This window comes from Lissotriton vulgaris, chromosome 2_2, assembly GCF_964263255.1.
Source record: "Lissotriton vulgaris chromosome 2_2, aLisVul1.2, whole genome shotgun sequence".
Classification (NCBI taxonomy): Eukaryota; Metazoa; Chordata; class Amphibia; order Caudata; family Salamandridae; genus Lissotriton; species Lissotriton vulgaris.
Genome location: NC_141688.1, coordinates 205,261,839 through 205,289,425, shown reverse-complemented (window position 1 = coordinate 205,289,425; position 27,587 = coordinate 205,261,839). Strand labels below are relative to the sequence as shown.

Sequence of the window (27,587 nt, the reverse complement as noted above, 5' to 3'; positions counted from 1 at the left end):
GCAATCCTGTGTGAGTCCTACGAGTGTGCGCTTCCCCTCCCTACACTGTGGCAAGCCGCAGGGGCCCAATCTCCCGGGGACAATTCATTATTAAAAATGGAAAGGGCGTGCAGCTCCCCTCCATGAGCCTGGATATGCCCAGAGGTCCCACACCCCTGGGGACAAAATAATTATTAGGGGAAGGGAGCATGTAGCCACAATCCCCAAGCCACCTCAGGGACCCTAATATTTCAGGGCCATTACCTAAATATAGAGCTGGTTAGGCTAGTTCCGACCACCTCTCTGAACCTTAAAAGGCCCTGGGGCCCTCACCTCTGGGGCCGGCTCATATACTGAGTTCCGAGCAGCCTACCTCTGGGTCACAGTCATTTCCCTGCAAGAAGCAGCAACGGCAGGGCAAGTAACTACCACCTGGCGAAACCAGATGAGACTTTTGTTTCTCATCTGGTGGGAGAAAACTAAAACAGCTGCATCCACTAGTCTGGAGGAATGCCGGCTCCTGAGGCAGCCAGAGTGGGGATGGAACCAGCGGCTGAGGCCACTGGGGCCCTCAAACTAGTTCTGGGCAGGTGTCCTGTACCAAGGCACCCACCTAAAAGCGCATGGCAATTGTGGCGTGATCGCCACATGTGTCATTGTACTTTGTGAACCTAAAATGACAGCAGTTGTGATTCTGTGAACGCAATTGCCATTTTTAGCTTTATGAAGTAGTTAGTTTGCACACCGAAGTTGAGCGTGAGTTCACGCGGGAAACATCATTTACTACGAAGGCATCCCCACGCATAACGTTTACCACGGTACACTTACCACGCAAATGTTTTTTCAACGTGGGTGCCTTCCACGACCGTCTTCACCACGCAAGTACGTTCTGCGTGGGTTGGGGGTAGACATGGTATTCCGTCCAGTCGTGCTGGGGGGGCTGGGGGAGGGTTGGGGGGATGGGGAGCTGGGGGGGTCTCCCCCCCCAAAAATAACAACAAATATGGAGCGAGTAACATAAATTAAAAAAAACGCTCTTTAGTATTTTTGAAGTAAAAGGAAAGAGCCTCCCCCAAAGACGTGCAGTGTACGTCAAAAAAGCAGTCCTTTTTTTATTTTGGTCGACGTGTTTTGACGCTTGTTTCCATGGTGGATGGAAGTAAGGGCTGCTGGTGAAAGACGTGCAGGTAAGACGTTTCTACGCGTGGTATAATCCTTCGTTGTAAATTCCAGCGTGGTAAAGCCACTTGCGATGTAAAATTCGCGTGGTAATGCCATGCGTGGAACTTGTAATCGTAGAAAAATCATATATTCGTTCACGTACGCCCTGTGGCACTGGTAGTGTGAGTTTTTCGACTCACTCCAGATCATCCCATGGGCCAAATTAAATCAATTTTACAGTTGTTTATAATGAATCACATGCCTCTTTGCACCATGTCACTGGCTGCATGGTGAGGAATAGATCAAGCAGAGTTTGCTGCTCTGTGTATTCATAAAGATTTTTGCACGTTGGAAACTGTCACAAACTGGCTTGTCTGTGTTTTGCTGTCGAAAACTGACATATGGGACAAATATAACTTTCAAAATGTGAAAGATGAAACAGAGATTAAGGCAAAATCTCTGTGTTCCGTTTCTTCTGACCACAGCCGCATCAATTGCAAAGATTAATGGGCGTCATTAATTTAACAAAACAAATGTTTTAATTTAATAAGAAACACGCCACTGCGCGCATAAAATATTATATGCAAAATAAGCCTCATATTTCTTTCCGCAATTCTTTCACCGTCACATTTCTCTATCTCTGTACTGGCGCAAAATTGGTTTTGTATTTTGCACGGGGGCAAATCTATTTCTTTCACTTCCTACTGCAAGCCGCAAACCGGGTGCAAACGAGCACGTGTGCACCAGTGCAGTTAGTGAGGGAGGCACTCTGGCCGCACGCGCAGACCCTTCAGTTCAGAAGCGGCTGCATTAGGGGCCGGGGCTTGGATTACAATGGAGGAATTGTAAGGGAGACACGCTGAAATACTAACTCCATCTTTACCCAGGAGCCCCTGGGCTGCTGTGATCGTAATATAAAACACATGCTTCCCCAGCCCACTCCTCCCTTACCCTGCCCTTCCCCTCACAGACTGGAGGGGCAGGCACTGGCGAGCCCGGAGTACCTGGACTTCTCGGTTCAAGGGATAAGGAAGAGTGCGTGTGCTGACTGGCAGGATAGTTGGCTGGGCGACTGCCACGGCGAGCCTGCACACCCCCTTTACTCCCCAGCCTCTATGCATTAAATAACTGCAATAAAAAACAATCTCGTGTGCAGCTCGAGTGTGAGTGAACGCTCACCGCTGACATCAGCGGTGATCTGACTATCGCGAGTTTGAGTTCCGGGGAGTCAGAACAACCCCCACTGCCTTCTGTCTACGGAAGAAACATGGGGTGCAGTCGGTGATATTAGTACGTACTGATGTGTCAGTGCTTAGAGACGGCAGGCGTTTAGTACGCACCGCTCTACAACAAGCTATCGTGCTTGCGTCGTGAACCGTGAAGGCTGCACCCCCTCCCCTGAATGCCGACCTCCCCAGACCAACACGTGGAACCTCCGAACTTTCAGTCCGCTTTGGTTGTGGGAGAGAGGAGCGGTTCAGTGATTGAGATGTGGGACCGTGGCTCCAGGAGACTGGGATTCCAATCCCTGTTTGGCCACTTGACCAACTGGTGTGACCCTGGGCATGTAACTTTATCCCCGGGCGCCTCAATTCCCTTCTATTCCTAAAGCTGCGAGTGCACAGAGGTGCTTGAGCGGGCACATTCGTAGGGAGCCATATCCCGTTGTGGGGACACGTGCCATTGGGACGGTAAAAGTACGTGCCTTTGTAGCCACACTCCCTGCGTCAGCCAAGAGCAGCAGGCTGAGTAAACTCTCACAGCTACCCATCCACTTCGAGGGACGAGCCTTTCTTCCCGCCCTCCCTCCTCCTGTCTGTCTCTCTCTCTCCCCAGCCTGGGTGTGACTTTGACTCAGCCGCCCTAACTTATGTCACTGCCTCAAGTTCCTCTGCATAGAGCCCTTGCCTGCCGTGTGCGCTCGCGGACGCAGCTCTAGCGCCCGGATCCCTTTCCTGCGTCCCGGATTGCGCCTTGGGGTGAGAAGGGGGGACGCAGCCCACAGACCACAATGGCCCGCCTCGTGCTGACCCTCACTTTCGGATTGTGCCTGCTGGCGATGTGCGAGGCTGACACAAGTAAGTTGTGGGACTTTTGGCTGGAGCCTTGCGCGCGGACTTTGCGGTCTCCGTTGGATGCAGGACTCGGCACGCTTGTGTGTCTGTGCTTTCATCACACATGTTGCATATGTGGAATACGCTGTCAGGAATGGCATAGAAGACGCGGGTCGCGCTTTATTTTAATGTTACGTGTATTTTGTGTTTTCGAATAACTGTTCAGAGACTCCGAGCTTGGCACCTATGCCAGTGTGTATAATACACAGGAGCACCCCCACCTCCGGTAACAATACAGTAGGATAGAGAATGTCACGGGGTGAGGGCTGCAGGCTGCACAGACGTGCTGAGCAGGATGCTATGTTGCGGATCCGCACAGAAAGTTGAAAAGCCTGGCGTTTTTACGCACAGTTGGTGGCACGTGGCACTGACAAAAAAGTGCTGTCCCGAGGAAAGTACACACAGAAGTTGCTGGTTGTCGAGCTCGGCGTGTGGCCACCCGGGACGAATAGACAAAGGGGACCAGGGTTTCTCGTGTAGGGTCCCTGCCTCCCGTCCAAGGTCAGGCAGCGCCCCCGGTTCTTCTGCGAGAGCTGTGGGATGGCTGCAGTGAGTTTTAGTTGTGTATCAAAGTAAACAGTAGCCCCCTCTCTCCGGGGAACTGTGGGGTGGGGTGAACAGAAGAAGGGTCCGGGCGTAGGTCCGTGCAGCAGCTGAAGTGTGCAGTGCAGGCTTTGGTGAGAGTTTCTTCACTGCACGCGGGGGACACCATGCACTTTCCCTATGACGGTGGAGTCTTGTGCAGTGTGTGCTCGTGACATCATAGACGGTGTTCTTTGAATACATATCCGTCACGGCACGTGTGTACACTGGTCAACGCCACACACGCTCTCTCACTCTAACCTGTGTGGGTGCAGATATGAGATGGAACGCACGTCCATGCGCGCACACACACGCACACGTGCAAACGCATGCACATACGCACAACAGACGCGAACGTACATGTACACATAGGTGAACACAAGCACATACCTTTGTGGCGGCGCATACACACACGTACACGCAGGTAAATATGCACGGCCATACGTTACACGCACGTTTGCCCATTTATGTACATGCGTACATTTGCGCGCGCGCATGCACACACACACACCTGTACACACCCCGTGCACAGTAGCACGGTACACGGTCGGCTGGAGTATGCCGTGTATCCTGAAAAAGGGTTATCCCTAGAACAGAGACCTATTGTGATGCAAGCTGCCCGCAGGCTCGTGCTGGGCACCTTTACATGCTACCTGGCCTCCTCTGTCCTTGGCTCGAGCCTTCCTTCTCTGGGAGCCGAGATGCCAGGTCGGAGGACCTCGCAGCGCTGCGTGTGCACCACTACAGCAGACGTTACCAGGGAGCTGCAGGCGCAGGGTCCACCTATAATCAGTTCTATATGTAAGACGGTGTCTATTAGTGCGGTCCCCCCACCCCTCTTCCTAGATTATCAGGTCTGGGTGGGGACAGGGCTTGTGTTTCCCTCTCTCTCTCACCAGCGCCCTTGAAAGTATGTTCAGTAATGGCCTGTGCACCCACTCGTGTCTCTGATTCTTGAGAATGTCTGAGAGCTCTGCGCACACATTGAAGTGAAGCCGCCTCTACACTGAGGCCACTTTCCGAGCCTCAAAAACATTGAGGCAAAAAAGAGGACGTGGCGCAAGGAAAACTGCGCACCCTCTGTCTCTGCTATCTATATTCAGATGAAAAACTGCAACACACGGTGGGTGCGAGGATCATACGGTGTCACGGGGAGGCTGCATTGAACCGCACAGCACTGGACGTTTCACCGCTTCTTTTAAGGACAATGGTTTGAGCGAGTTCTTAGATATGACTACAGAAAGAGATGAGAAGACATTGTGTGTGTGAGGGGCGCGGCCGCGCTCCAGCGCCGGCAGGGACCACCAATAACGAATTTTACTTAAAGGGGCCTCCCAGATAGTGTTTGGCAGGCTAGGTCTCGAAACCGAATCAGACGTCATGAAACGAAGGGGGCATTCTTGAATCAGAGACCCGGCCAGGCATCATGAGCCAAAGAGAAGTTCAGAAGTGCAAAAACCCAGCATAAGATTAGAAGGCACAGGGGCATTCTTGATTCAACAACTAAACTGGACTTCATTATACATGGACGTACTGGAACACAGAACTCCACCACTTATCATCAACCCAAAGAGACGTTCTGGAATACGCAACACAACAGGCCGTGATCAAACAAATGGACGTTCTGGAACACGGATCTCCACCACTTATCATCAACCAAAGAGACGTTCTGGAATCCGCAAGACAACATATAGATGTTCTGGAACACGGTACTCCACCACTAATCATCAACCAAAGAGACGTTCTGTAATCCGCAACACAACAGGCCGTGATCAAACAAATGGAGGTTCTGGAACACAGAACTTCACCACTTATCATCAACCAAAGAGACGTTCTGGAATCCGCAACACAACAGGCCACGATCAAACAAATGGCCGTTCTGGAACACGGACCTCTACCACTTATAATCAACCAAAGAGACGTTCTGGCATCCACAACACAACAAGCCATGATCAAACAAATGGACGTTCTGAAACACGGAACTCCACCACTAATCATCAACCAAAGAGACGTTCTGTAATCCGCAACACAACAGGCCGTGATCAAACAAATGGAGGTTCTGGAACACGGAACTCCACCACTAATCATCAACCAAAGAGACGTTCTGGAATCCGCAAGACAACATATAGATGTTCTGGAACACGGTACTCCACCACTAATCATCAACCAAAGAGACGTTCTGTAATCCGCAACACAACAGGCCGTGATCAAACAAATGGAGGTTCTGGAACACAGAACTTCACCACTTATCATCAACCAAAGAGACGTTCTGGAATCCGCAACACAACAGGCCACGATCAAACAAATGGCCGTTCTGGAACACGGACCTCTACCACTTATAATCAACCAAAGAGACGTTCTGGCATCCACAACACAACAAGCCATGATCAAACAAATGGACGTTCTGAAACACGGAACTCCACCACTAATCATCAACCAAAGAGACGTTCTGTAATCCGCAACACAACAGGCCGTGATCAAACAAATAGAGGTTCTGGAACACGGAACTCCACCACTAATCATCAACCAAAGAGACGTTCTGTAATCCGCAACACAACAGGCCGTGATCAAACAAATGGAGGTTCTGGAACACAGAACTTCACCACTTATCATCAACCAAAGAGACGTTCTGGAATCCGCAACACAACAGGCCGTGATCAAACAAATGGAGGTTCTGGAACACAGAACTTCACCACTTATCATCAACCAAAGAGACGTTCTGGAATCCGCAACACAACAAGCCGTGATCAAACAAATGGACGTTCTGGAACACAGAACTTCACCACTTATCATCAACCAAAGAGACGTTCTGGAATCCGCAACACAACAGGCCACGATCAAACAAATGGCCGTTCTGGAACACAGAACTTCACCACTTATCATCAACCAAAGAGACTTTCTGGAATCCGCAACACAACAGGCCGTGATCAAACAAATGGAGGTTCTGGAACACAGAACTTCACCACTTATCATCAACCAAAGAGACGTTCTGGAATCCGCAACACAACTGGCCGTGATCAAAAAAATGGAGGTTCTGGAACACAGAACTTCACCACTTATCATCAACCAAAGAGACCTTCTGGAATCCGCAACACAGCAAGCCGTGATCAAACAAATGGACGTTCTGGAACACGGTACTCCACCACTAATCATCAACCAAAGAGACGTTCTGGAATCCGCAACACAATAGGCCGCAATCAAACAAATGGAGGTTCTGGAACACAGAACTTCACCACTTTTCCTCAACCAAAGAGACGTTCTGGAATCCGCAACACAATAGGCCGCGATCAAACAAATGGAGGTTCTGGAACACAGAACTTCACCACTTATCATCAACCAAAGAGACGTTCTGGAATCCGAAACAAACGGCCGCAATCAAACAAATTGACGTCTTTTACCGTTGATGGGTAAACTGGTTTCTGGATGGAAAACAACCTGGGAAATGTTTGTGAATACAAAGAAACTTGTGAGTTTGTGAGCATCGCTGTTTTATTACAGATGTGATAGCATTACATTCCCACCAGCACCCACTAAGAGATTTACAACTACACCCTACCTGTGCAATGGCAACTTTACCTGTGCAAACTCGTGCTGTGTGAATGAACACCACACTTGAATATGCTTTTGTAATTAACACTAATTTCTTCTCTTGGTGTTGCTTAAGTGTGCCGATATATGTGTGAACGGAGTCCTAGGAATTAAAATAAGGGTAATTTACATATTCAATGTAAATCTGGTGTAGAACACACCCCGATCCCCACCCACTGGAGTGTAAACATGAAGGGTACATAAAGTGTGTATTGTGTATATAAAGAAAATGTCTGCCAGGCCTTCCTGGGATTTAGAAAACATGGCGACCTGTTCTATCTGTAGTATATGGCATCTCAGTAAGGGCAAACCCATTGTTCACCAGCATAGATCTATTTATTTTGTAGTTGTTTGAGTGATGTGCCATGCTGCCTCAAGGCACTTTAGCGTGGCTCTAAAGATAGTCACATTAAGAAAAATAGTCAAGTGGTCTGAGGTGATGCCAGGCATAGAATCTCTGCTGCCATCACCAAGAAATGTGACTGTCTGGTCGCCAATGAAGGCTCGTTGGTGTGTATTTTGTAGAAACTTTCCTATTGGTGGAGACATCCTTACCCAGGCCCAGCACATATCATAGGTAATTCGGAGTTTAATGTAGCAATTCAGTCAGTAGTTGGAATAAAACCAACCTCAGGATAAGATCCGGCCTGGTTGTTTGGTACCCAGGTGAAGAGCCCAATAATGGAAGGGGAGCACACCACCTCCACGCGAACCCCCTTGCGCGTCGGTACACTGGGACCACTATCAGCAGTACTGGACCACAGACGCTTTTATGCACCAGCCTGTGAGGATGTCAGTGGTCTGTCCCAGGGCTCTACGGACCACAGACGCTTTTATGCACCAGCCTGTGAGGATGTCAGTGGTCTGTCCCAGGGCTCTACGGACCACAGACGCTTTTATGCACCAGCCTGTGAGGATGTCAGTGGTCTGTCCCAGGGCTCTACGGACCACAGACGCTTTTATGCACCAGCCTGTGAGGATGTCAGTGGTCTGTCCCAGGGCTCTACGGACCACAGACGCTTTTATGCACCAGCCGGTGAGGACGTCATTGGTCTGTCCCAGGCAGGACTTTAAGCAGGCCCGGCCCCAGGAATTTTTATTTGGGTGGGCCAAGGGTGCATTTGGGTGGGCCACTGCGGGCTCGATTTGTCGCATATGTCTGGGCAGGCCGGCGTCAGGGCCCTCCTTTATCTCTTCTTAGTCTTACAAGGCCCAGTAAAACGCACTCTTTTCCAAATCTCTTTCTAAATAGTATTACTCTCAAAAAGTGTTTTTTCCATGTAATGTTCATTTGATGGGAAGAGGAAGTTTCTGAGGTGGGAGTATCAGGCAAGTGACACTTCTCGGGCTCCCTCTGTGCGAGCCTTCAGGGAGAATCCCTCTTCATTACTACCTCCACCTGACCCCGGACTCTGCAACGCACTCCCTTACAGGCTTGATTATCCACTACTCCTCTCCAGTTCACTTTATCTCGCAGCTGACCTTGGGCCCCAGCCCCATATCAGGCACCATCAGCTCCACTTTCATTTTTCCCGCTAAAAACACTAGTAAAATCACCTTCAAACTTAAAACATTGAATATAGCAGTAAATATAATTAGGAAGCACTTTAAAGTATGTTCCACAGTAGTGCCTTATGACCTGACTGCAATTAAATAAACAAAAACAGAAAGGCCATGACAGGGCTGGCCTTAGCACTGATGCGAAAGTCTTTTTTGGCGCCACACCAATTACCTCTTTCTCCGTAAATACTTTTAGTATCACCTTCCAGCAGTGCCCCTCATCCATCCATGCCCCCCTACTGACCTCTTCCACGGATTCCCTTACTGCCACACGCCACAAGTGCCCCTCATCTCCCCATAGCCCCTCCCCCTCATGACCTCCTCTTCGGATTCCCTCACTGCTATCTTTCACCAGTGCCCCTCATCTCTCTGTAGCCCCTCCCCCTCATGGCCTCCTCCTCAGACTCCCTCACTATCACCCTCCACCAGTGCCTCTCATCTCTCCCTCGCTCCCCCTCCACCCCATGACCTCTTCCTCGGATTCCCTCACCGTCACCCTCCAACGGTGCCCCTCATCGCTCCATAGTCCCTCCTACTACCTCCTCCTCTGATTCCCTCACTGCCACCCTCCACCAGCACCCCTCATCTCTTGAAAACACATCAGTCAAAAATCTGTGCTTAGCATAGTGCACAGCCCAACTTGTATTTTGCTGTTTCAGTCATTGCATTCTGATATATGATACAACAAGTAACATCATACCTACAAAGAGTCAGGACTATTGGCTTTGTCAATGGCTGTTAGTTGCATAAGATAAATAAGCAGCAACTATGGCTTGTATATAATATTGAAAAAACTTCCGCCTAAAACCCTGGAGACACCACAACAATGTTGCTGCTCCTGAGTTTCAAAAAGAGAAGGGACATCCAGAGAGAAAATGACTCTCTTTAAAGAATTCCCCTTCCCCTACAACGCTCATCCGGCATGACGTCATTCCGTAAGTACTCCACTAGTAAGAAGTGAGCAGTGTGAGCAGTGCACATGATGTGGCTGCTGTCACTGCAGTATGGCAAAAACTGACCCCCTGTGCCAGGGCACAAAACAGAGCCCAATAGGGACTCATTTGGTGGCCTCTTTTAAAAAACTGCCAGTGATCAGTACTGGTGAGACCCGGCCCACTTAAAGCCCTGGTCTCAGGGCTATACGGGCCTCAGACAGTTTTATGCACCGACCTGTGAGGGCTTCAGTGGTTAGTCATAGGCATCTACCGACCACAGACAGCTTTACGTACCAGCGCGTGAGGACGTCAGTGGTCTATCTCAGGGCTCTAAGGACCACAGACAGTATTATGAACCAGCCTATGAGGACGTCAGTGGCCTGGTCCAGGGCTCTACGGACCACAGCATGGCTGGGACTGTGAGGCTCTTAGCAGGACAGCATTCATAGCACCACATCGGCACCTTGGTTTTCTCATGACAATCATCACACTTGGGGTGTAGGCCAGCTGGCACGTGTTTATGCTGCTCATAACTGTACTCGGTTTGAATGAATAGAGAAGGGAATCGAGTCACAGGGAAAGCATGTGATTTGCCTAAGATCACACCCTGTGATTATGTGAAAAACGCGGTCTCTGGCATCAACAGAAGGCAGATGGCCAGTAGCACCCTCCTTGCCCACTTTTCATACGCCCAGGGGCATGAAAGACTTCCTTCACTGATTTTAACATACTCTGTTAGTCCATGTTGAAAATTCTTGCTTTTTTGGGGAGGGCAAGGGTTGGCACAATGTAGCTGAAAGCACTGTTTTTGGTGGTATCGGAGATGAGCAAGTTTTGTTTGTCAACTACTACCATCCTCCTGCCCCCTAAGAACAAGTTGTCTGTTGGCCGCCAGACCCTTCTCCAGTACAAGTCGGCCGCCACGCTCCCACCCTCCCACCCTCCCACCCCCCACTCTTACAAGTACCGTGCGGTAAACTTAGGGTCTGCCCTAGGTGGTAGTAGGTCTAGCTATGCCACTGGCACTGAGCTCCTTTTTAGGTCGCAGCCTATCAGACAGTGGTGCTGCCTGGTTTGCTGACAACATCCTGGGGACATTCAGAAAGCTCCCCTGGGAATGCATTCCACCCTTTTCTCCCCATTGGCTCTGTGGTCTGCTGCTCACATTTCCTTGCTGTCTATCTGCTGGCTCTATTTGTTTTAGGCTGTCCAGCTTGAGTTCCTCCCTTCTGTGGCCAATATGGTATTTACTGTTCCTATATTTACTATATCCTACCAGTAATGCTCGATTTCTGTAAACAGGCCTTTCAACCTTGTTCTTATCTTGTCATATTTGCTCTGCATTCAAAGATTGAGGTCAAATGTCAGGCGCTGTCTGGAGGGAGCTTGGTGTGGACTATTTTCTTTCTCTGACTCCAAAGTGAGAGGATTTATGTGACAATCATGCTGGCTACTGAGGGACTGCTCTTTCTAGCACACAATAATATATAAATGCCTGTAAATGAACTGTGACGATATTTCAGAACTGAGGTAGCAGAAATTAAACACATTTTTTAGTAATTCTGAAATGTGGTGGTAATAAATATTTTAATACAATAAAAAAACTCCAGTACACTAGGTAATGACAGTTCCACCCATTATAGTTTGTGTGCTGTACACTTTTATAAGGAAAACTGTATGTTTGTACAAATGTAATGCTCATTTCAGTTGAAGATGTGTTGTCTGTAATGCAGTACGCTACCACACCATGCATACTACACTCTACCCCACTGCACTTTACTCTGCACCACTCTGCTTTATGCCTATGCACAGCTGCACTCTCCACCACTCCAGTCTAGGTGACTCCACTCTACTCTGCACCACTCAACTCTATGCCACTCTACTCTACATCACTGCACTCCATACCACTGCATTCTATGCCAGTGCAGCACCACTCCACTCTATGCCAGTGTACTCTATGTCGATCTACTGTACACCACTCAAATCTATTGTTCACCACTGCACTTAGTGCCACTGTGCTCTTAAACCACTGCACTCTACCCTGCATCACTCCACTCTATGCCAGTGTACTCTATGTCGATCTACTGTACACCACTCAAATCTACTGTTCACCACTGCACTTAGTGCCACTGTGCTCTTAAACCACTGCACTCTACCCTGCATCACTACACTCTAGACCATTTCACTCTGAAACAATCTGCTCTGCGCAACTCCACTCTACTCCACTGCTGTCTACCCTGCACTGTTTCACTCTGTGCCACTTTACTCTACTCTGCGCCACTCTACTCTGCTCTGCACCACTCTACTTTTTGCCACTGCACTCTATGCCAGTGCAGTACCACTCCACTCTGTCAGTGAACTCTATGTCTATCTACTGCTAACCAGTCTAATCTACTGTGCACTGTCACTGCACTTTACACCACTGCACTCAACCCTGAACCACTTCATTCTAAACTACTTCACTGTACTCTGAAACAATCTACACTGCAGCACTCCTATTTACTCCACTGCAATCTACGCTGCACCACTTCACTCTGTGCCACTTTACTCTACTCTGTGCCAGTCGATTCTGCTCTGCACTACGGTACTCTTTACCGCTACACTTTAATCTTACCACTGCATTCACGAGAACTCTACTTTACTCTGTGCCACTCTATGCTGTGCCGCTCTATGCTGTGCTGTGGCACTCCAGTCTACATCGCTCTACAAAACATCACTCTACGGTAATCCACTGTACTCTGTAAACCTATTCTACATCACTTCACTATACGCCAATGGACTCTACGCCACTTTACTCTAGTCTAAATCTATGCACTCTATGCTAATAGATTCTTTACTTTACGCCACTTCACTCTAGGCCACTCTACTCCACTCTATGACACTCCACTCCATGATACTCTACTCTATTAAACTCTAATCCACTCTATGGCACTCCACAACACTCTACTCTACGCCAATCTGCATCAATACTCCGCACCACGACAATCTAATCGGCTCGCGGCCATTCTATCAATTAATCAATCATTCAATCAGCATTTGAAAAGCACAGCACTGTCATTTGTGGTGTATTTGGCTCTCTGGGTGAAATGAAATGAAATGAATGAAATGAAATTTGATTTGTAGAGCGCATGGCTGCCCGAAAGCGTTGCAGCGCTTGCTTAGGGAACCCGTCCTGGTATTCCCCTGCGAGATAACCCATTACTGGGCATCCCCAAGGTGAAAGCCAGGCATCCCGCTGCGAGGGGCCGTTGTGGAGATTAAGCAAGCTTAATGCCCAGAGTTACAGAGTGGGACTCAATGATTGGAATAGGCACCGAGGCGAGAATTGTCAGGTCCGGGGTAATTTGAGCCAAAGAACCGCCGAGGCGAGGAATTGAACCCTGGTCCGGGCCAGACCTCTGCATCAGGGTCTGCCGCTCCAACCACTTGAGCCACACTTCTCCACGGTGTGACATCTCGGTTGTAGAGCCAGGTCTTGAGTTTCTTTCTGAAGTCCGCCAGGGAGGGGGCTTTACGAAGAGGGAAGGGCAGGCCATTCCAGGTCTTGGCAGCGATGATGTAGTGTCCCCCGCTGGACGGATGTTAATTGAAAGATTAGGTGGAGTGGATGCCTATAAATACGTTTTTTAAATTTTAGTTTTAGGTTTCAGAGAGTGGATTCCAGAAAAAAAAGGTGTATTCGTTTTTTTGGAAAATGTGAGTGTGTTATTGTACAAAAGTTTATTTAAATTTAGTTGCAGGATAAGGTTGATCGCATTATTTCAACAAGTTAATTGAAATTTTCTTTCAAGATTAGGGAGAGTGGATGCCTGGAAAGAAGTTTTTTTTAAGTTAGTTTTAGGTTTCATAAAGTGGATGCCTGAAAAAAAATGTATTCCTTTAATAAAAAAGTAGAGTGTGAACTGCAAAAAAGTTGATTTAAATTTAAGAGAAGGGTTTCGGGGTCAAGGGGTGACCACTGGATGTCACAGTTGTAAGACACAGAGAAGGGGGGATGAGGAGAAGGGTTTTGGGGTCAAGGGGTGACCACTGGATATTACAGGTGTAATACACTAGGGAATGAGAGAAGAGAAGGGTTGCGGGAGCAAGGGGTGACCACCAGATGTTACAGATGTAAGAGACAAGGGACAGGTAGGCTGGCCGTAGAGATGCGAGGTAAAGGGGTGACTACAAGATGTTTCAGGTGAAGGACACAAGGGACAGGTAGGCTGGCCGTAGAGATGCGAGGTCAAGGGGTGACCGCCAGATGTTACAGGTGTAAGACACAAGGGACAGGTAGGCTGGCCGTAGAGATGCGAGTTCAAGGGGTGACCGCCAGATGTTACAGGTGTAAGACACAAGGGACAGGTAGGCTGGCCATAGAGATGCGAGGGCACGGGTGACCACCAGATGTTACAGATGTAAGACACATGGGACAGGTAGGCTGGCCGTAGAGATGCGAGGTCAAGGGGTGACCACCAGATGTTACAGGTGTAAGACACAAGGGACATGTAGGCTGGCCGTAGAGATGGGAGGTCAAGGGGTGACCGCCAGATGTTACAGGTGTAAGACACAAGGGACAGGTAGGCTGGCCCTAGAGTTGCGGGGTCCAGGGGTGACCACCAGATGTTACAGGTGTAAGACACATGGGGCAGGTAGGCTGGCAGTAGAGTTGCGGGGTCAATGGGAGACCACCAGATGTTAGAGGCGTAAGACACAAGGGACAGGTAGGCTGGCCGTAGAGTTGCGGGGTCATGGGGTGACCACCAGATATTACTGGTGTAAGACACAAGGGTTTGAGGCACAGGGAGAAGTGCTACGGGGCAAGGGGTGACCACCAGATGGTTACATGTGTAAAGCTTATGGGAATGTAGATCATACGATTAGATTTCTAATTTTTACCTCAAACTATTGGACATACTTTCCTTAGTTCCTCTCAGACTCCTGGCATAGGCATTGTGCGCCATTTAACGTGGCTTCGGATGGCCTAACTTTTCAACTCCCCTGTAACACATTATGCTGAGAGCTATCCTGTCACGTTATGCGCCAACTAGCAGAGAAAATATTGGACCACCGGACGTCGTGCACCGACGCCCGATAACTGTGAGCAGGTCCTAGAACCACCCATCAGTTTGTGAATTCACTCCTCCCTCCATGTCTGTATCCTCGCTGGTCCAGCCCATCACCTTATTGCACTGGGTGACCCTGCAATGAGCTTCTCGTTATGAATTACTGGAAAAGACGTAGGTGGACGGGGTGTCGCCAAAAGGAGCATATATGGCTAAACATGCACGTATGCCACTGAGCAACTACGCAGATTTGTGCCAGAGTACAGCGCACGTCAAGGACGTCATTGGCCAAGGCAAGGACACCGGCCTACTATACTAATTGTTAAAAATAGATTGTTCTACGTATTGTTTTACGTATCACATAGTGGCCTGGATTTTACTGCTTTGTCGTGTTTTGATTATAGCTTACTAATATTAGCCGTCACTAAAGGGTTCCGTCATCGACCTCTGAAGAATGATAGACTGATTCAGCCCGGCCATAGTATAAAACCGGAGATTCTAGGTTACGTACAGATCCCAGAACCTTAAGGTTGGAACTTGAGGCTACTGGTGGTGATAACCCCACCACCACTTAAACCAGTGCCTTTTTCAAACGTTTTCACTGTGGTGAAGAGAGTGTGATACAAGTAGAAACGGGAAGTGACCGAGGGGAAAGCTACTGCGGGCACTCATGGTGAAAACTCGTGCGGCACTTGTTTCGCAAGACTCAGCGCTATGCAGAATTTGAAGAAGACTTTCTAGTTTCACGTCGTGATTGAGCACCATTTTCTTGTGGATCCTTAAATAGTATTTATCCATGGTACTTAATTAAGAGTAGCTATGCGTTACATCTGCCAAATAATCAATCGTCAGTTGCATAATCTGATAATACACCTCAGAATTCGCCTTCCCTTGCCGCATAATTGTCTACCCTGCGCATAATTTGTTTTTCTATTAACACATGATCCGAGCGACCCGGGATATCTTTGAGAAAGGTCTGTTTAGGTTTGTGATCAAATGATTTCACTTGGAAATTATTGAAGTGTGTGTCCCAAGTGTCAATAAATATTATTTGGATGTGCCACATCCCCCAGCACTTTAATAGGATAAGATTGTTTCAACCAATCAAGTTGTGCTCAATTTTCAATAAGGTTGATGTAGGAGTGGCCTCTCGGGAATTGGCTTTGGCCTGGCACTGACTGGTGTGGACTGGTCTTCTCAGTGTATGGACCAGTTACTCTGGTTTTATTTATCTTCCTAAGTACACTCTTATATTTGAGCGCCGCACCATTTTCGTTCACAGTTCTTTGTGTGTTCACCAAGTGGAATTGTGAAGATTTAGTCATACAACATTCTTTAGTACACTGAAGATAATAATTGAGGGCCATAGTCACAGAGACATGTGAAAGCGTTAGTTTCATTTATGCGTGCAAAAGGATTTTAAGAGTGCAAAGTCAAGTATGTGATTCACAACATTAAGTAATATTCTTTTGTATTCCTAAAAAGATTTAGGGCCAGATGTATCAAGATTCCGTTTTGCGAATCCTAAATAGCGATTTTTTGCGAATCGCTATTTAGAATTCGCAAAATGGAATGTATGTACCAAATCGCAAATTTTTAGCAATTCCTTATCATTCTTTATTTGCGAATTCGCATTTTGCGAATTCGCAAATAAAGAATAATTTCTAATGCATTCCTATGGGCCAGGAGGCCCATAGGAATGATAGTGCAATTATTCTCAAATTGCGAATTCGCAATTTGCTAATCGCAATTTGAGAATTATTTCAAGGGTGCAGGGGTGTCTCAAAGACACCCTGCTGCACCCCTGAAATCTATATGTGTGTGCATGTGGCTCACATGCATGCCCTATGGGCATGTATGTGTGTCACATGCCACCCTCACAAATGCCAAATAGGGCATTTTTAAAAGAAATCGCAAATTACCACCAACTACAAGTTGGTGGTAATTTGCGATTTCTTAACACAAATTCGCAATTTGAAAATGTTTCATACATATCATTTAAGGAATCTTAAAATTTGCGATTCCTTAAATGCTATGGCAAAATAAGGAATCGCAAATTATTGCGGTTCCTTAAATTGCGATTTTTTCATACATATGAAAAAATGCAAAAAGTCCGTTTGCGAGTCGTAAAGGCCGAAATTCTGCGAATTTCGGCCTTTGTGAGTCGCAAACGACTTGTTACATCTGGCCCTTACTCACATTATTTTGTGCGAGATTGACTTGAAAGTTTCAGAACAACTATAAATGTACTTAGCTGTGGGTATTCACAATTTCTTTGAGCCAATTTGTACTCGGAAACAGTTAGAAGATTTACTCCTGCCAAGGGCCAGTGCAGGGGTCGCGAGAACAAAACTGGGTCTTGACTCTTAACCAGCAAGGCTAAGCCAAATCTACTGAAACAACGACACAACTGCCAGTACTGGGCTATCTTAATTCCTATTCTCCAAAGATCTGTAATGAACCCAACATATCAGACTGTTATAATTTACGTCACTAGTTTATTTTAGTTATTTTATCACTAGTCAAAATATTTTAAATGTTTTTAATAAATGACATTTCTTGTGCATATACAAAATATATACAAAATATGTACAGACTAATACAAATTTTACAATGACAAACAATTTCTTTGTAACTAAACCACACATCCACACCAAACCTTTCCCACGACATACATTCAACTCACATTCAAAAAACATACAACATATACCTCTGAGGTATAGGCCAATGTCAACAGAAGTACTTAATTAAACGAAGATACTTTGAGTGTAGCCTACGTTTTTTTCCCTGTAACTTATATGTTCAAACAACAAAATCAGTTAGAATACATCTTATTATGTCCTAACCAAATCCTTCTAATTTTTATTGTTGACAATGGACCAGAAGAGGTCGACGCGTTTCGAACCCCCTATTGCGGGGTTCTCCTCAGGACCAACAAGACTTCTTGTAAATCCTGTGAAGGGTGTCTCATGGGACGGGTGTGGGTATTTTTCAAATTATCTCACAAGCGTAGTGCTTTTGCTTGGAGTGCCTGGTCTTGGCGTTGTAATCGCTAAGCCGGGCTTGAAGATTAAAACGGCGTGTTCTTCATTCGGCAACCTGAATCAACGCGATGATTCAGACAGAAGGGCGTTTTGCAAGGATCGCCAACTAGCTGCATTGATTGTGCCTGAAGACGCTGTAAGGAAAAGACACAGTGTACTTGACTAGGTACTTGACTTGACTTGGTTGCCGAATGAAGGGCACGCCGTTTTAAGCTTCAAGCTCGGCTAAGCGATTACAACGCCAAGACCGGGCACTCCAAGCAATAGCACTACGCTTGTGAGATAATTTGAAAAATACCCACACCCGTCCCATGAGACACCCTTCACAGGATTTACAAGAAGTCTTGTTGGTCCTTAGGAGAACCCCGCAATAGGGGGTTGGAAACGCGTCAACCTCTTCTGGTCCATTGTCAACAATAAAAATTAGAAGGACTTGGTTAGGACATAATAAGATGTATTCTAACTGATTTTGCTGTTTGAACATATAAGTTACAGGGAAAAGAAACGTATGCTACACTCAAAGTATCTTCGTTTAATTAAGTACTTCTGTTGACATTGGCCTATACCTCAGAGGTATATGTTGTATGTTTTTTGAATGTGAGTTGAATGTATGTTGTGAGAAAAGTTTGGTGTGGATGTGTGGTTTAGTCACAAAGAAATTGTTTGTCATTGTAAAATTTGTATTAGTCTGTACATATTTTGTATATGCACAAGAAATGTCCTGTTAAAAAAATGAAAAATATTTTGACTAGTGATAAAATGACTAAAATAAACTAGTGACATAAGTTACAACAGACTGATATGTTTTGTTCATTACAGTTCTTTGGAGAATAGGAATTAAGATAGCCCAGTACTGGCAGTTGTGTCGTTGTTTCAGTGCAGGGGTCGCCGCAACTCCACTTTGTCTCCCTGGCATCGAGTTTGTGCTCCTTTTTAAAAATGAAGGCATCTGGTATTATGCCTTGATTGTTATGATTATTGTGGTTACATTTTTTGTTGTTGCTGTTGTTGTATTGTGTTTCATATTGCACTTCTGCCATTTCTAAGAACTGTAAATAACAGATGTTACTATTACTAAATATATTAGGACTACATTTACTGAACTTGGAAGGATGAAGGGCTGATTTTGCCCTTCAGTAACCCAGCGTTGGTGCTACATTCAGGCTAAACAAATAGTTACAAAATGGCACAGATGGAAATAAATTGCATAAAACGGCCTCGTTCGTTGGAGAGAGGGAGCACACAAAGGGCAACGTAACATTTTGGCTGCAGCATAAAAATATTTGCATTGGAACTGAAGAGATTGAAACTCACGACCTGCAGGTCATGGTGCTAATGGGGAGCTGGGAACAGCAGCCTCTACCCTCGTGTACTCTTTGGTACCTATGATACTGTCCATGTGTCTCTTTTGTACCCTTTGTACTGTCTTTGTGTCTCTTTGGTACCCCTGACACTCTTTTTGGCACCCTTTGGTGCCATTTACACTGTATTTGGTACCCTTGACACTGTGTTGGTGCTTTTGTTACCCTTGATACTATCATTGTGTCTATGGTACCCTTGATACTGTTTTTGGTACCCGTTAGTACACTTGTCTGTCTGTGTTTCTCTTTGGTACAATTGGCACTGTTTTGGTATGTGTTGGCACACTTGACACTGTCTTTGGCACACTTGACACTGTCTTTGTTACCCGTGACACTGACAGTGGTGCTTGTGATACCTTTGACACTGTCTTTGGTACCATTGGCACTGTTTTGGTACACCGTGGTGCCCTTAGCACTCTCTTTGGCACCCTTTGGTACCTTTGACACTGTATTTGGCACACTTGACACTGTCTTTGTTACCCGTGCCACTGACAGTGGTGCTTGTGATACCTTTGACACTGTCTTTGGTACCATTGGCACTGTTTTGGTACAGTTTGGTGCCCTTAGCACTGTCTTTGGCACACTTGGGTACCGTTGACACTGTATTTGGTGCCTTTGTTACCCTTGATACTATCATTGTGTCTCTTTGGTACCCTTGATACTGTCTTTGGTACCCGTTAGTTTACTTGTCTGTCTCTTTTTCTCTTTTGTACTGTTTTAGTACGCTGTGGTACCCTTGTCATTGTCTTTGGTACCCTTTAGTGCCCTTCACACTGGCTTTTGTTACAATTGAAACTGTCTTGTGTCTCTTTGGTACCCATGACACTGTTTTTGTGTCCCTTTGGTACTGTTGGCACTGTCTTTGGTAACATTAATTACTTTTGACGGTATGTGCTTCTATTTGGTACCCTTGGCATAGCTAGCCCTTTGGCCGCATTGAAGAGCGGAGGATGGTGCTGGTGATTGCTGCCCTCAAAACGTATTCGGCCCGTGTCAGACCGCCCCCCTCCTTGCTACGCCACTGCTGGTACACTGCAGCATCACCACTGGTCTGCTGGTCTGAAGGTCTGTGATCACTATGAAACTTCTAACATTTTGATGGATTGGAATCCATGCTCCAGATGTTTTCGGAACTCAGCAGATATCACAGGTAGAAGCTGAACCCATTGACCTATCTAGCCAGAACGTTTTTATGCCTATCACAGAAAGTGCAAATCAGCCCTCCATCGCCAAAGCTAGTCAGAAATGACTGAAGATAACAAACACTAAGGCCCTCATTACAATAGTAGTGGGTTGACCTTGTGACTGCCAACGTTTTGGGATGGAGACCGCCCGACATGTAGTGTGCAGCTTTACCTGCCTAATTATGATACGAATGCCATGTAGGTGGACAGAAACATGTTATTTTCCATTGTTGTTTGTGCTGCGAGCCAGCACTACAATTCTCAGTAGAAAAAGAGAAGTCTTATACATCCACGCCCCGTGTGCCAGGCACCATGTGGTGCCTGGCACACGGTGCATGAAGGTTTGGAGGAGCACTACATCTGCCCTCCGGAAGCCCACGAGTGACTGGGGCACTGATGGGGGTCCCAAAGTCACTTTCCGACAGCCTTTTCATGGAGGCAGGACTGCAATGAAAAGGCTTTTGGAAACTGACATCCTAAATCCTACGGTGGTGCCTCTGTAGGCACCGCCTCCATTGCAGGGATTAGGCTACGACCGCCGCCCCGATGGGCTCTTTAAGCCTGTTGGAGGCGATGGTCTTTCCCTCCACCCCATGCGCTCTGACCGCCAGTACAGTAATCCGACAGTCTGACCGCTGCCTCAAATGTGGAACAGACTGCCACCGATGGCCTGACGGTGGCAACCTGCCCGACAACATAACTAAGCCCTATAACACAATTTAGTCCCCTTTTAGGCACTGATTACAACTATAGGTGCTATTTAGGACACCTAATAAATAAAGATACGGTGATGGTACTTATTTATTGGGTGCAGTAAATAGCTCATGTTACAGACTTGTTGGGAATAACTAGGATTTTGGTGTTTAACGCACGTAAAACTTTGTACATTTCTCCTGTTAAATTTTGCAAGCTTTTAGGTATTTAACGCATCAGATAATTATTAGATGCATTAAATACCTTTTACCTCGTAATCCCTAACTGTATGTAGACATATGTTTACGTATGGGTTGGAATTAAGTGACCCACTCGTAATCAGGCACCTGATTTTATTTTGCAGTGATGAATGACATTCTCTTGCCTTAAGTAAACCCTTGTGGTGTTTGGGTGCCTTCAAGCTGGTCTTGGGATTCAAGGACAGCATTCTGATTTCTGGCTGAGTTGAGTCATCAGTAGCGTGGGTGTATTTTATAAGCATCTTTAATGTACGTTACAGATGGTAATTATGTTGTAATGGCTACTGTTGTTGGGTGTGTGTGCGCAAGGACACGCCTTAACTCATTGAGGCTTGAGGCCAAGTTAGTGGATTTTCTTGTGTATTGCACATATTGATGCGTCTGAGGCAAGTGAGAGTTTAGTGTCTTGTTAAGGCCCACCTTGCCACCCTAAACCAGACTAGCCGTGGGGTGTTTGAGTGGGCGTTTGGTTTCATGCCTTGGGTGTTATCATGGAGTGGTGTAGGGTTTGGTGAAGAGTAATGTTGAGTTTGATGTAGGCCAACAGTATGATACCTCTGTACTTGGTTGGGTGTGTGTCCGTTCATTCCGGTTGAGGTGCTCTGATGGTGGTTGTGAGTCATTGTCTCTCAAAGCAGACACTCTGGTGAGATTGATGATATATAACTATATGGAATATATGACCACTGTTGCACGTGTGCTCAGTGCTCGGTATCCTGTTGGTCCTTAAGTATTGTTTCCGGACAGTAGGTGCTTTTCAGTGCACAGCAAAATCTCCAGTCAGTCAATCAGGATTTATAAGGTTATTCACCCGAATGGGCACGCAGGCGCTGTCAGGCCCCGGGGGCTTCTTCGAACAGCCCGGTCTTGAGGGCCATTCGGTATTCCGGAGGTGAGGTGATGATCCGTAGGTGAGTGGAGGGGCTGTTCCTGGTCTTTGCTGTGATGTAGGAAAAGGAGCGTCCTCCACTTCTGCTTCGGAAGATGCGGGGAGTATGGGAATGCAAGTGAGAGATACACCTGCAATGGTCCGTAATGATATGTGTAGCCTCATCCAGTGTGCACTCTTCTTTGTATATGTGAAGTTGTGTCTAACAGATTTGGACGATGTTTGCGTTTCATGCAGCTATGTGTAGGCAGTGGGTACACATTGGCTGTATGGTGCTTTATAAACACCCAGAACGAATCTAATGATTGCCTTTCGAGCCCTCTCCAAGTTCGGCGCTCTCAGTTCTGGGCCTGGGACTTTCTCAGATCGAGTCTGATTAGTCACTGTGCGGCGCGCCTCGGTTCTGATTCTTTTTAGCCCTGTTTAGATCCGTTGCCTGGTTGAGATTGAACTGTGACTGGGATGAGCTCAGCATGTTAGTCAAGCAGGCGCAGCACTAGGCGCAGCCTGGAAACTGCCCATCATATCTTGAGAAACATCTCCGGCCGGCAGGTTTATTTGGATGAATTAACAAGAGCAGGGAGGGCTGGGCGCCATGATGCAACCAGGCACCGCCAGGCAGGGAGCAGCAGCTCGCGCTGATTGATGTAGTGCAGACTGAGGAAATCCCAAAGTATCAGCATTCTCTCCTCTGTGCCACTTGTAAGTCAGAGTGACGTGTCTGTCGGAAAATCAGAATATATCCTGCCAGGGTGCCTCTGGAAGGCTGAGTCAACCACATGTCACAGTTTCCGAAACAATACACTTTCTGGGTTCAAAAGCAGGAGTGGGCACATAATGCACAGAATCCAGGGCACACTAGTGCTTTAAATGGAAATCTAGCAGTGCATGTGCTCCCTCTGCAGAGTGCAGGCTTGCTCCTGAGAAGTGCTGGTATCCTCTCATTAAATGTAATGCAGTAGTGCCTCTGTTTTCAAATGAATCAGTGCTGGACATACCTGCCCACAAAAGCGCTACTGCCCACCCTTTTCTGGCACGTGCGGCATCCAGCCTGACGAGCACAAACTATTTTGGCCAACCAGATTGGTTCAAAATCTGGTTGTCCGAACACCCGAATGACTGAAATAGAGTCTTCTGATGGAAACCTGTGAAAAGTTCTGCCCTTGGGGGGGTTTTCTACGCCCATGAGTGGATAATAGAAAGTGTACAAGAGGCTCTGTCACCCCCTGGGCTAGGAACAGCAGTGAGGTACACTGACACCAGGGCCACTGGAAGTGTTCAATTCTAAGGCTATGGCTTTGTTTTGAATAATTATAGATTTGCCACATTTACCACACAATCCATCATCTGCTGCATCATCTACAGATTTTAACAAAATAAGTTTTTTTACTCAAACGGATCAAAAGTTACTAAAAACGTACCCATGTGTGTTCGTGTGTAGTGGTAGACCCTTCGTGAAGGTTAAATGGTCATCTTGCAGTTGTTTATTTATGCATTCGGTTGTTACACTGGTGCTAATGAGGTTAAATATTCACCCAGACAGTATGACTATGTGTAACAATGACAAAATATGGCAGTAATACAATCAAATAATGTATTGGATTATGCAGCATAATTTGTCTTTTCTTGCATAATTTAGTCAACCTTGCCGCATAATTGTGTTATTATTTCCAGTGGCCCTGACTGTAATAAGAGATACACAGAACAGTGTGTATGGGGGAGGGGAGATAGCTCAGATTGAGACTGCATGTCAAGGAATTGTGATTGGTGGAGACTCGCGGTTTGATTTACTTACTCCACGATAGCAATGAAAAATCCATCAATTTGTGAGAAATGAGGCAAATTCCACCATACTCTCTTTTGGGTTCAGCCCTTCCACCGGAAATCGGAGCATTTTTTATTACCACCCGGCTCACACCATGCTTGGTTACACAGCCAGCCGATGACCTGCATTCTCTGTGCGATGGTACCGTCATACAGCAATCCAGATTTATTTCTGTCATCATCCTCTGCGCGGTGCAGCCGTCGTTTGCCAACCCAGGCCTATTACCAACTGTGTTGAGTGTTAACGCTCCTGCGCTGGCCTTGAAAGAGTTAAACGAGCCCCATGTGGCCAGTGCCACGAAGCCGCGCTCCACCTGCAGGCAGGCGCTAGAAACAGGAAACACACACCGCCAGAGCGAAAGGAGAAGTAGTTGGTGCCTCAAGCATCCTCTGCAGAAGCAGCAGTAAACCCACCGACCGCAAGGTCTGTAACAACTGTCAGAGGAAACCTCTCCTCCTGCCCCGAGCTCTGACTCATGACTTCTTGTGAAGACCTAGCGCCCACGACCAACTGAATCGCCCTTAGGCGCGTTAGAAAATGTAAGCTTCATTTCTGCTGCTCATGTAAATTGCTGACCTCAGGTTGAAAGGACACTCGCGAGAGGGTCGTGACACGCCGTAATTCTACGGACTGAAGAATATATTATTCACTCTCCGAAGCGACCAGAGGATCGTCGCGGCGCTGTAAGAATCTACGAAAAATGTAACTAAACATGCAAATCTGAAACAGTGTTCGAGGCAAGGGGTCAGTACTCAACTTATTCTTGATGCACATTATCATAGCTGGCTGGGTGGCTCAGTGAGTTAATGCGCCTTGCTGATCGTGTAGTGCTCCGAAGGCCACATATTCAAATTCTGCCAAGACCAACTCAGTCTTGCATCTTTCTAGTATTGGTAAACTGCAGTACCGTTAAATTGGGATATTGTCACAACTTGTATTTCTAGTGCTTAGAAAAGCCAATGGTGCTGTATAAAGCACTATTTAAAAGATCCTATATTAATACAGAACACACTCTACAGAAACTGTAGTAAGGAACATTGAGACTACTCCTGCATCATCATATTGCCAACAAAAAGGTGGAACACGATGCAGCCTGTTAAATGCGCCCAAAGGGCTGCCAGGCCCGTCTGCTTGTTGATAAATCTCCCGCCCTCCAATGAAGATCACCGGCTCTGGGTACCACTGCTGGCCCAAACCATCCTCTTTTCCCGGTCCTCTGTGCAGCTTTGGTGGTGTTTACACACTCACTGGTTGTTTTCTTGCTCCACGAGTTCCCACATTCAAGAAGAACCAGTCCCACAGTCAGGAAGTTCTTTTAAAATGGCTCAGATGACTTCTGTTTGCGGTCTGGGGTCATATGACGAAGGACGCATCGTGTTCCCTAGTTGTTTTACTCTGTGGAAGCTGGAGGAGGAAAATGCGGCCTTCACAAGTGGACCACGAGTAGCGGCTGCTGTGAATACGGACCCTTTATCACTGTAAAGGGGCCAGTCAGTGAATGACAATACAAGACACACAAATGATGGACGGTTGTTGAACGAATCAAACAAAGAGATCTGAGTTAAATCCATCCTTCCTTTGCTCACCATGCCTCCCCAGTTTAGACCCAACCATATGGAAATCAGTCTTGACCCTGCTCATTGGAATAGTCCACCCAGAACTGCCAAGTCAGGTCCTCTCTGGACCAGAAACAAGCATCCTGGGACCAGTTTCGGGGCATCACGCGCATCAGCCAGGCAAGCTTGAATTCTGTGGCACAGTGAGCCAATGACCCACATTTGGACATACCCAGCGCACTCAGTGAAGGACTTCGCAATGGGTCGTAAATCAGCAGTCAATGTGCATTAAAAACAGTATAGGAGCATTTGGGGGCAGGGCGAGTGAGCGTGGGCGCGGAGTCAAAGGTGTGGCTAAATAAAGAAAATATTCTGTAAGTTTTTTCAGTCTTTCACCTTCATGTGACTACATATAAAATAATACACAGCTTGAATGCAAAATAAATGCACTTCAAGTTAATTAGTGGAAAATGCATGATCACATATTATTAAGCCTCTATTACTTAATGCACAGCAGAAGTCTGTGTCTATAACCAGCGGGCCGCAGAATTGAAACATGGATGGTGCAGTGGAGAATAATGCCCTTTCTATGTTTAGTGCTATGAGGTCCTTGTCTGTGACAGAAAGCACTGTGAATTTGTAGGTTATTATTTCAAAGTTGGATTATATACAGCAGAAGATAGGGTGCTATAAAATGTGCAAAAATGTTTAAGATAAAAAAGTGCTTCCAAAATATAGATTTATGTATGTAGAGCAATTTTTTATAACTGTTCTTTAAAACGACACACTTCATAGCTCAGCTGCTTACTCCCTTGCAATACCACTCAAAAATGAGAAATCTGTGTTATCAGGAAGCTTCAAGTGATTCCATTATTAAACCAGTACCGGCTTCCAAACACTCTTTACAATTGCAGATAAACCAGTTGTGCACATTTATATTTTTTTCAGGGAAGCAGCCACCCTGACACAGAAGGCTTGTTTAGCTATATGTCCCTCTCTCGATTTCACAGCACAAGAGAGTCCCTGCCTTAAACTTCAGTTCAAGCATTTGGAATTACCAGGAGGTTGCCTTTTTCTAGAAAATTAGGGGACATTTTTTCTTAAATGTAAAACATATGGGATGTTGTGCCTCTCAGATTCCGCCCATTTCAACCACTGCCTTAAACCAAACTAGCCGGAAGCAAACAAAGATGCATTCTGCAATTAAGACTCAATGAGACATCTTTGAATAAAGGGCCATTCTATAATGTAAACCCCATAAAGACATTATTAAACAAGGGAACATCTGCTATCATAAAACTAAACCAGACTTCGTCCAGCAAAGGGTTGTGATGGACTCTAGAGACAACCAGACATTATTACTGAAAGGTACTAAATGGTGGAACAATATAGAATCGAAAATGAAATACACGTTTTCCATCAAAACAAAACTAGACATCTTCCAACAAAGTGACAATATAGAATTGAAAATGAAATACACGTTATCCACCAAAGGGAAATATAGTATCTAAAATCCAACCAGACGTCTTCCAACAAAAAGACACAAGTACAAAAATTCCAACAAGGAGACAATACAGAATCGAAAACGAAATACACTACTTCCATCAAAGGGAAATATGGAATCCAAAACCCAATGGGACAGCTTCCAACAAAGTACAAACTGAAATCCAAAGCAAAACCAAGTGTCTACCAACAAAAAAACAATCTAGAGCGAAAACAGAAATAAGTGTCTTCCAGTAAAGGGACAGTATGGAATCCAAAACCAAACCAGACGTCTTCCAACAAAGTGACAATATAGAATTAAAAAA

The 27,587-nt window shown here is 46.3% G+C and overlaps 1 protein-coding gene across 1 annotated transcript in view; it reads left to right on the top strand.

Annotated features, from left to right (window-relative positions):
- Positions 1-3,015: 3,015 nt before the first annotated feature.
- The window catches only part of CD44 (CD44 molecule (IN blood group)), a 157,661-nt gene continuing 133,089 nt past the window's right edge, over positions 3,016-27,587 (top strand). The window contains exon 1 of the mRNA XM_086959545.1: positions 3,016-3,218. Coding sequence (XP_086815671.1) covers positions 3,152-3,218 — 67 coding nt within the window. The 5' untranslated portion in view covers positions 3,016-3,151. The remainder of the gene's footprint in view (positions 3,219-27,587) is intronic.